At 38.5% G+C, this 10,231-nt stretch overlaps 1 protein-coding gene across 1 annotated transcript; it reads right to left on the bottom strand.

Moving 5' to 3' along the window:
* Positions 1-5,602: 5,602 nt before the first annotated feature.
* LOC149042630 (calcium-responsive transcription factor-like) lies at positions 5,603-9,554 on the bottom strand. The gene is made up of 4 exons (XM_089212684.1): positions 7,719-9,554; positions 7,160-7,282; positions 6,756-6,908; positions 5,603-6,075 (listed from the first exon to the last, which is right to left on the bottom strand). The coding sequence occupies exons 1-4, from the start codon at positions 7,851-7,853 to the stop codon at positions 5,662-5,664; spliced, it is 825 nt and encodes a 274-aa protein (XP_089068810.1). The 5' UTR covers positions 7,854-9,554; the 3' UTR covers positions 5,603-5,661.
* Between the last annotated feature and the right edge of the window lie 677 nt (positions 9,555-10,231).

Raw genomic sequence — 10,231 nt, forward strand, 5'->3', positions numbered from 1 at the left:
GATTACCGTAACCACGACTATATTTATCCTGATGGCTCAATAAAAATGTACCACTTTAAGGCGTTAGATAGCAAAGTTGTTGAAATGTAATGGAAATGTTTTGGAAATTTATTTTGTCGAAAAAATGAATAGAAAGCTAGTTGATGCGAACATTGCCAATCAGCATCCCTTGTTTAAGTTTAGTTTTTTTAAAGCAGAGGCTCTGTCCTGCTAAGAACCATACTAACGTTTTACTTTGTAACTCTTGTTGATAATGGTGTGATTTACAACTCAACCTAAAGAAATTAAATATAACACCTTCACCAGCTAAGTTAAACAACCGGATACTTCCTTTCTCAAGAGTATTGGGAAAATAATGATTATTTGCGTTTCCTAAGTGTTGTCTGCTTAGCTAAGGGTCTTCTTAGCACTTGATGAAAATTTAGCAGCGAATCTGCATGAGAAAATGTACTCAGCTATTCTCTTCTTCATGGTAATAAAGGCTAAAACACAGTCTGTAGCGAACTTTGATCATGGTGTCGAAATAATGCTTCCCGTTCTAAACGCAACTCAATAAACGGCAGTGATGACTTCATATCCTAATTGCAAAAACTGCGTAACAGTAATCGATATCGAGAATATTTACCTTCTGCCTCTGTCCTGCTAAAGTATCGTTTCACTTAAAATACCACAGAAAATGCAAAGCAGCCTAAATCTGATTGTGATCTGAAATAGCCTGGGCACCGCTTCAAATCCTGAAAGATTTAACTCAGGGAGGTTTTGAAGTGACCGTTGAGTGGATTTCACTGACCATGTGGAGTCCTGCAGAACAGTTGTGTAAGCCAGCTCTTACTGCTGGGATCCGCAAGGCGTAGAGTATTGGATTACTTAGCGAGCCAGCGAAGTAGGCTAGTAGCAATATCATATAGGGATGAAAATGAAAATGCTCAGATATGTTGAACTGAGTTTGAAAATTCGAAAGGTGGCAGTAGATGGCCATTGGCAAGCAGGTTAATAAAGATCCGAGAGTGACAAGGATCAAGGTTTTGGTCAGTTTCCTTTCCCGCTGGCCGACTGCACCACACCGTTGAGGATGACGACTGCAGCGGATTTTGATGAATATACTGACATAAGAAATACAGACAACACACAGAGGAAAAAAGCGACCTGCACTCCAAGCAAAGTTAAAGGTATTGTCCGTTTTAAACACTTTCCTGACAAGGATGCCACCGTATATTGTCCAAATGACAATGATTATAACAGCAAAAACCCATTTCTTGATAAAGCGATGCCTGAATGGACAAAATGTGGCGTGTGCTCGCTCCAGTGAAACGAAAAGGAGGTTAAGACATGGGACAAGCGGTAATTCAGATGATATATTGGAGAACCAATAAGGCAACCTGCTCTTCCTCTCGTAACAGTGTAAACTCATATCTTTCGCGATCCATACAGGGCTCGCGACTGCCCCGAACAAAAGATCGACTACCGACAGATGGAAGATCAAGTATGTGCTTCGGCGTAATAGCTGGCGTTTCTTTACAAACACAATAATGATGGTGATATTAAGGAGGGCTATGGCCAGAAATTCAGCGATGAATACAACAAGCCATGTTAGGCATTGTGAGTCTGCAGGTGCTATCAAGGACAGCTTACTCCCATTCAACTTACTTATGACACTAGCGTTGAAAACCATCGAGTTTCCATTGATGTTTATTTGTAGTACACCCAGCGACCTGAAGATGAAGCGAAAAATGTCGTGTTTTTATTCGTTTTTACCCAACAGAATCTAATGTCTTAATGCCGAATTTGGATGTTATCGAATAACGGCTCTACTGAAAGGTTTCATGCACTATTTTTAATTTTTGAGCAAATCACAAAGTTGTACTTCAAAACGGACCAAAACACACAAAACATACTTCCTTCCTTCCAAATTAGCTCAGTTATAAGTAGCTTTCCAGATAATTTGGTTTTATCAACCGAGTTGATTATGTAACTTGGCCACCGTAGAGACTTCGTAAAACTGACGTTTCGAGCGATAGCCCTTCGGCATTCGTTTTGACGAGAGGCTAACACTAACTGGAAATTTACCGACTGATAACTCGTGACGTTTGTTTGATCGCAAAGAGCAAAAACGTAGTGGAAAATAACAATGGCTTCCTGCTTTTGCAAGTGGGCCAGTCCAGTGTTTTTAAAAGAACCTTCCAATATTAAAAGAAAGGCAAACCTGACCTCTTTTAAAGCAATTAATGGAAATACAGAGGGGAAACTGAATGCCTTGCTTTCTGGATATAACACGATTTTGATCCTAGTTATAGACTTATAGCTGAATAAACATTTAATTACGGTGAATTTGTCAGCCAGATAATATATAATTGAATTTCGGCAATTGCGTGGAACCTGCTTGCAGGGTCGGCCAGGGGGGGTAGTGGAATACCAATATACCCGAAAAAAAATCGACAAAATACCCCAAAATACCCCAAATTCCTCCAAATATACCCAAAAATAATCGAAGCTTTGAATACTTTATACCTGAAATTCAAAGAAAGTGATATACTGAATACCTATATTTAAGCTGCAATATACCGTATACCCGATTTAAAACGCCCCTGAATATCGAATACCCAAAAACCCTGGCCGACCCTGTGCTTGGGAACTGGGTTGACGGAATCAACTAAATACTCTGCGTGGGATCTGGGGTTACCAGAAATAACTGTATACACTGAACTCGTGATAAAGAGAACCACACGGTTTATCTAACGAACACGAAATGTGTTGATCGTAACAATCAGACTTGAGAAGATGCAAACCACGCTTTCATCGCGACAGCATTGCTTAAGTTGTTAGACTTGTACCCGTTTAGGTCTATTTATGAAATTAAGACTGAAGAATTTACTCATCAACTTACGAATCAATTCATCTGGATATCACTCAATCAAGGGGCGAACTCGACTTGATGGGTCGAACTCGAAAAGTGTGGGGGCGAACACGGTATAAGGTAGGGGCGAACTCGATAGGGGGCGAAAGCGGTGGATACCTTTTCAAGCTTTTACCAATAGAGCGTAGTTATCAGAAGCGTGACTGCAGAGATGACAAGTGTACATTAAGATGGCTGAATACTCGCTAAGTGATTTTTTTGGGGTTTTTATGGACCAAGATGAGGTCAAAGTATACAAGATCCCAACATAGAACGAGCCCAATAGACAGTTATATCTCAATAGAGCTTGGTCGACAAATGATTTATTACATGACCAAAATACTATTCGATCTGAAAATTTTGCATTATCATGAGAAACGTGGGAGAGCAGGCGCAGGCAAGACAGGCCCACGTGCCAAATTAGTTATTTAATAACAACTCAGAATTTGCCTTGTCCAGTTCTGCATGTAAATTGAGAAAAAAGGATTTCCCCCCCCCCCCCCCAAGAAGCGTAGTTAGCAACCTTGTGTAGATTGATCGAGGCCAAGAAAACATTGAAGCGGAACGGATCACGACTCATTTTAAAGCCATGCCAATTATCTATGAGAGGGTCAGATTCCTTTATTCTAAAGACTAGCATAGCTTATCACCGATTTAGCTCAGTCTAAAAGTGCACCTCCATACGACCAGAACTCACCATAAGCCTCATCATAACCTGAATGTAAATTATTTTCAGCGTTATTCCACTTAGGGGTTTCATAATGTATCTCCCATTCAAACCCACCGAAGTCCCTCAAACAACAACAGCTTGTTTATCGCGGAAATCATATTGGAGAACATCATGTTTTGCTGTCTTAACTGCTATTCTGACAGCGTTTCCCAAGCTCTCTTCAAATCTTTGTTCATTTAAATACATGTCACATACAAATACAAAGTATGCACATAAAATAGGCCGTTATTTGTAGTGAAAGCGTAAAAAGAAAGTGTAAAACAAATAAACGAACCAATGTAGTGTTGTTCGCGACCAACCAACTCGCTTGAAATTACATTGCTCAAAAAGACAAGAATAATAAACACAAAGACAAAGTTTAGATCGTTCACCGAGGCCATTTTAATTGTTTTGCTTTCTGTTCGCATTTTTGTCCCATTTTACAGTGTAAAACAAAATACGCTTTTTTATGCCTTTATGGTAAAATGGTGCGCGCAGTGAGGAAAGCACTATATAACATCGTCCTAAACCAGAGGAGCCCACGACATATCAGCGGCATCTTGTATGAGTATCCGCAGTTTACAATGTGACTTCCGCTTTTTCTTGTTGACGCGTACTCACAGTGTACTCGAGTGTTAGGAAGTTCGCGTAGTGCGTCTGAGCCAGTTTTTGCCAGATTTGAACAGAAAAACAGGTCCTTTGTTGGACTGTTATGATACTTTGATGGCGCTGTTAACGAAATGTTTGGCTGGTTCGTAAGTTGTCAACCTGGTTTCGGTCGATCTGATTGATTGGCAACACCTCTTGAAAATCCTACACACCATCGACCTAAGCCTCATAGCTGCCAAGTGAGCAGAAGAACAATGACATCAAAATACTCGAGAAAGATAAGTATTAATTTTAATTGCATTTGTGTTAAACTTATATGTACAGAAATTTCTGAAGAGGTACTTAATCAGAAGTTTATCACATGATAAGCCTTCAAACTTGTATTAAATAAATTGATGTACATATTTCACAATTTTAAGATGATTGTGTTGAGTATTTCAATTTGAACTTGTAGAATATAACCTATGGATTAAATGTGGGTCTATAAGTATCATCCATGAAATTCTTACAGGCAATTGTCATCATGATATTAAAGCACCACAAACTCAAGAACAAGGAAAAATAAGTTACGCAGAAAACTGAGTTAGGCAGAAAACTGACGGAGAAATTCATAGTTTTCATAATTTTGAATTCATTCATAATTTTGAATTACAAATCATTCAGACCATAGCCACGTATAGACTTTTAGATTGTCACTGCTTTTCTTTTGGTGATTGCATGATATGGTACCCGTCTTGACGTTCTTGGGAAAGGAACCATATCATGCAAGTCCAGGCAGTTGATGTAGTGTTTGCGCATTTTGTCTTGGTCATATGACTGCGCTGTGGGGCCCAGGCCATGGCATAAATCTGTAGCAAATGCCAGTGCAAACAAGCCACAGTCATTTGAATTTGTTTGCTTTTGCACTCTTTCATTACAAAAAGTGACTGTAGAACCAGTATACAATAGCTTGCGACATGAATGATCAATGGCAACCGCACTTACATTTTGATATAAGCTGTCATACACCTTGACAGTTCCAGGACTAGTAGCTATTGTGCTCAGGCAAACCCAGTGTGAGCCAGTGTTTATGATCTGTACAAACTCACTAATGGCTGGAGTGACTAATGCACCCACAATAACAGGGTCCCTTAGACCATCTACAAGAGGGAATTTGTATTGCTTAATAACCACAACTACTGCGCTAGCTAATTAAGGCCACAATTTTCATTAATTAATACTAATCGCATAACGTGATGACGTCATAAACGGAATTCACTGCATTACGACTTGCTAGTCAGAAGAACTGAGACACCACTGGATTTTGAACGCGACTACTACAAGCATAATTCAATAAAGGAGCTGTTTAAAACCGTGGACTGAGTTAATCTTCGACTGGCAAAATAGAATTTTTGTTTTAGGAGGATCTGACCAGCATGTATCTCAGAATCACACAGCCATGTTGTCTTCTTTAAAATGGATCACCTATACTTATTTTAATTACATCAGTGCTGTCTTCTTCCTTCAGTGACTGTGGTTGTTGATAGGACTCACTATCACTTGTAAGGCAGTAAGGCCTGAAAAAGAAATTATCATCTGGGCTTTCTTCTTTCCACTTCTTGATTTTTAAGTCAAGGTTTTCTTGATCAATTTGTGAATGTCTGCACACCACTGTGGCACAATACATGTGGTTCCTGACATCCATGGTTGTTGGGAAGAACCGTCTGTTGGTTAGATCTGGAGGCTGTTGGCCTGTGAAAAGTTCCTTCTTTACATAATGATGCAGGTGCCGTTGCATTTCAGAAACACAATTGACACCACTTCCAACAAGCTCATGAATTTTTTTAACCAGTGTCTCATCAATAGGCTGAAGTAGCCTAGCAGTCTGATTACACAACAAGAAAGAAAGAATAATTGCTTTATTATTTATTCATTTAAAAAATTACACAACCTCATCCCCAGGTTTTCTTGGTCAACGGTTCAATAACCTGGAGCCGGCTGCTTTTGATGTCATTGGTTCAATATGAGAAAATTTTTTCCAAATTCGGTCAACAGCAGCTGGTTATGATGAAATATGTGAGTGGTTTTAACCTTTCAGAAACAGAGAAATATTTTGAATGAATAATAATGCAAATTATACCAACATTACTATCGGCAGTCCTCTGGTAGGGCTTTTCAGTAATAGTTACAGAATGTTATAATTACAGAGTACTGAACACTGTATTTTTTAAGAAAATCCATTTGAAAAGTCCATGACAGCATTCCATTAAAACAGTGCCAGTGGAAATCCCTCTCCAATAAAATTGTGATATTATAGTCTTGACATTGAGTTTGAGGAATGAGTGCCAGTGTAGCTAAAAGAAGCTCTACATGTAGTACATTTTATTGGTCTTTTGTTGTGATGTATAATCTTTATTCATTCTTTATATATATTCGACATGACAGTGGAAGCAGCGCAGTCTACAGTAGACTGATGATCTGTGTGAAGTTAAGTCACCTTCAATTCCCCACCAAACTTCAGTTTCCTGATTCCAAAAAAAATTTAATTGATGGCCAAGTACTTACCCTCCCCATGGGGTGAAATAAGTGATCCGTAGGTTTAGGAAGTAATATGTAAATACGCTCCTCTGTAGCTATTGTTTGCTTCTTTTCTGACTCTAGGGATGTTCTCAGAAATTTTGACATTGTCTCCCTTCTACTCTTTGTGTTCTCTGAAATCTAACGATACAATGTTTTAATTAAAATAATATTTGAAAAATTGGTTTCTAAAATATTCACTCTGTTTCCATTACAGGTAAATTTGTTTCAATTCTGCACAACAAAATGTCCAGGTTGTCTTATCATATGTCCACTTCACCTACATGTAACACAAGGCCCATTAGGATTAAGCACCCTTTATTAGGCTAGTGATCATTCATGTTAATGGTAGTGCCCCCTGAACCCTTATTCAATAATTAAAATAAACTGACCTTATTTTCAGGATACTTGATTATTTTCCTTAGGTGGATCTTTGCTGGACAGTCACATTTCTTCGTATCCTGTACTATAAAGCGCTGTTTGGTGTTGTTATAGCAGTGATCAGCATTCTCCTTCTGAAACCAAATAGATTTATTGGATTGTTAGATAGAGCAGTCATATGGGAATAGTCAAGTTATCAATAAACTTAGAGGTAATGAAAAGTATCCTTTAAAATAGTACTTGATTCCTACCTTGTAAACTGCAGTCACAGTGGTCCTTTTTTGCGACTTTGCTTATTTTAACAAATAAAATGTGATATGTCCTTTTACTTGCAAGTGGTAAAAAAGAAAACATTATTGCCTGCTATTAGCCCTGAGGGAGAGGTGAGTGCCCACCAACTTGCTTAGAAAAATCAGTTGGGACTTACCACCTTGTTAGCTTAAGAGCAAATAGGTGAAGGTAAATCAATAACTATGTAATGCCCTACATATGATATCCTCTTTGGGAGTCCTTAAGTAATAATATCATCTTGTTTACATTCTTATTTAGTTAATTATTATGCATGCTTACATCTTTTTGTAGTCTCTTTTGAGCCTCCTTCCTTTTGAGTGCCTTATTTCTGTCTGGCCCATTTTGGCATTCTAAAACTTTGACCCCCACAATTTGGAATGGGATGCCATCAAAACTTAGTCTGCATTCTGTCATCTCCTGTGAGTCAGCCCATTGTAAACGGTGGTTCTTAGCATTTTTATCTGCATTTTCTTTTATGTGAGAAGAGGAACCAAGCTAAGTTAGCAATACGATACATGTACACAAACACATACGTACATATGTACACATGGGTGCTTAAAATGGAGGGCCTGAAAATCAAGCCTGCCCCACCCAGATGTAGCCCAAGGACTGGTGTAATGGATGGGGATGCTGGCAGCTGTGTGTCAATAGCACTGAGTAGGGTTTTGACACTTTAAGCTTGATCTTAATTAATTAAGCATTTCTTGCCAACTCTTGCTGCAGGCTCACAGTAAATTGACACTTGAAGCTAAGTTGAATTTTAATTACATGTTAATTTTGAAAGTCTAACTGACCAGGGTAAACCGAAGAATAATGATGTGTACATGTATTCTTAAGATATCAATAATTATTGGAAAAAAGTTAAATCCCTTTTTTTATTTTGATTTATCTATATTTTATGTTAATAACACGATCTCACACGCCCCTGGCTTTAAATACCTATAGTGTCTAAATAAAGTTATACTTCACTTTACTTTACTGTCAGTATGGTTTATTTTGTAAATCTTTACATGTGAGCTTACTTACCCAGCCTACTGCAATTAGAAAATCCTCCTGTTTGTTTAAATACAGTGAAGCGTGTCGTCGTAGCTATCTCGTACTGTTTTATGAGTTCGTCAGCGCTGCTTTCATCGTTAACATACCCGGAATAAGGGTCAAACTGTACGGTCCATCTTGAAGCCCAAGGTGTACTGTTATCAGCCATGTTTGTTCTTCTACCAAACATTTAGATTTCCCGCCAATATTTACCCGCGAGCCGCAAAACATAAATGCATGAGTGTTAAATATTAACTGGACCACCCCTTGGCAAATATATTTATTAGTAGCAAATAAGATGTTGAACAAAAACCAAGAGATCATGGTCAAATAAAACGTAAAGATAATTTATTACAAACAGAAAAGAACTGTATGTTTGTTCCAATCGAAAGATTTTACAGTGCAAAGTTATGCAAATGATCTTTGACCTGAATCTGCTTTTGGTCGATGATAGCGAGGTCAGAGGATAACATCGACCGAAACTATTAGGCCGGTCATATTTAAATGTCGATCCTCCTTTTAACGCCTTTATAACAGGCTAGATTTTTTCTTAAATATATGATCTAGACAGAAATTAGTTTGTACAAGTTATGGGAAGAATACTTTCGCAATAAAATATTGAAGAATACGACGCTTTATAGTCAGTCACACAGGTCACGGTCTCTTGATTCGCTGGAAACGAGCAGAAAAATAGAAGACTCTCGCTACGATTCTGACGTGTCATGGGCTCATCTGGTTTGGGACGATGATATGTATTGCCCTAGGGGTGTTGTCAATTAATCAGATCGACCGAAACCAGGTCGACAACTTACGAACCAGCCAAACATTTCGTTAACAGCGCCATCGATGAAAATGTCATCACACTCCAACAAAAGACCCGCTTTTCTGTTCAAATCTGCCAGAAACTGGCTCAAACGCACTTCCTATTCCATGAGTAAACTGTAAAATACGCTTTAACAAGAATAAGCGGAAGTCACATTGTAAACTGCGGATACTCATACAAGATGCCGCTGATATGTCGTGGGCTCATCTGGTTTAGGACGATGTTATATAGTGCTTTCCGCGCGGCGATGGATTAGTAATGTCGCAGAATTTACGATGGCTTTCCTGAAGTCTCGTTGACAGCAGTTTCACTGGCACGGTAAAATCTGATATATAAACCTATGGTATCTCCTGGTGGTATCTATTAAGTACTTTCACATAAGTCAAGATTTTTTCAGGTATGTAACTTCATCGCAATGGAATGTTTACAATACGAGAGGGACTATTTTTATCTAGAGGTCATATAACTAAATCTCTAAACAATTTTTCACTTAAACAAAGATTGAGTGGGTCACGTATCTCTACCTCTCCTGCTCTGGTAAGTGTTCGCAGCCTGCGGCAAAAGTAATGTCATGGTAATGTTGGGTTTGCGGGATGCATTGAATCTCATGTTTCAGTTTTTTAATATTTTTAAAATAAATATAATAAACTTTTGCCTTCTGCAGTCATAAAAGCGAGTCCTACGCAGTCCAGTAGGGCAATTTTGGCCCTTTGTTCTCCAATTTTAAGCGAAGACACCCTCAAATTTGCCACCTTACCGGTTGTGCATAAATAAGGAGTCGTCGTATTCTTCCCGATGTTTATCCATTGAGCATATTATTCCTTGGATTTCGTACTTTGCTACTTTATAGTTTTCAAGGCGTTAAACGTTTCGTGGTCTTCGGAGCCCCAGACGATGACTGTTGCAACGATCGCTTTATTGATTTATTTTGTCC

The sequence above is a fragment of the Pocillopora damicornis genome, chromosome 7, assembly GCF_964200805.1.
Source record: "Pocillopora damicornis chromosome 7, jaPocDami1.2, whole genome shotgun sequence".
In the NCBI taxonomy this organism is placed as follows: Eukaryota; Metazoa; Cnidaria; class Anthozoa; order Scleractinia; family Pocilloporidae; genus Pocillopora; species Pocillopora damicornis.

Coding starts and splice junctions, on each gene's coding strand:
- LOC149042630 (XM_089212684.1), bottom strand. CDS start 7,853: ATGACAGAATGCAGACTAAGTTTTGATGGCATCCCATTCCAAATTGTG. Junction 6,909..7,159: donor TCAAGTATCCTGAAAATAAG/GTCAGTTTATTT, acceptor TTGTATCGTTAG/ATTTCAGAGAACACAAAGAG. Junction 6,076..6,755: donor TATTTCACCCCATGGGGAGG/GTAAGTACTTGG, acceptor TTGTGTAATCAG/ACTGCTAGGCTACTTCAGCC.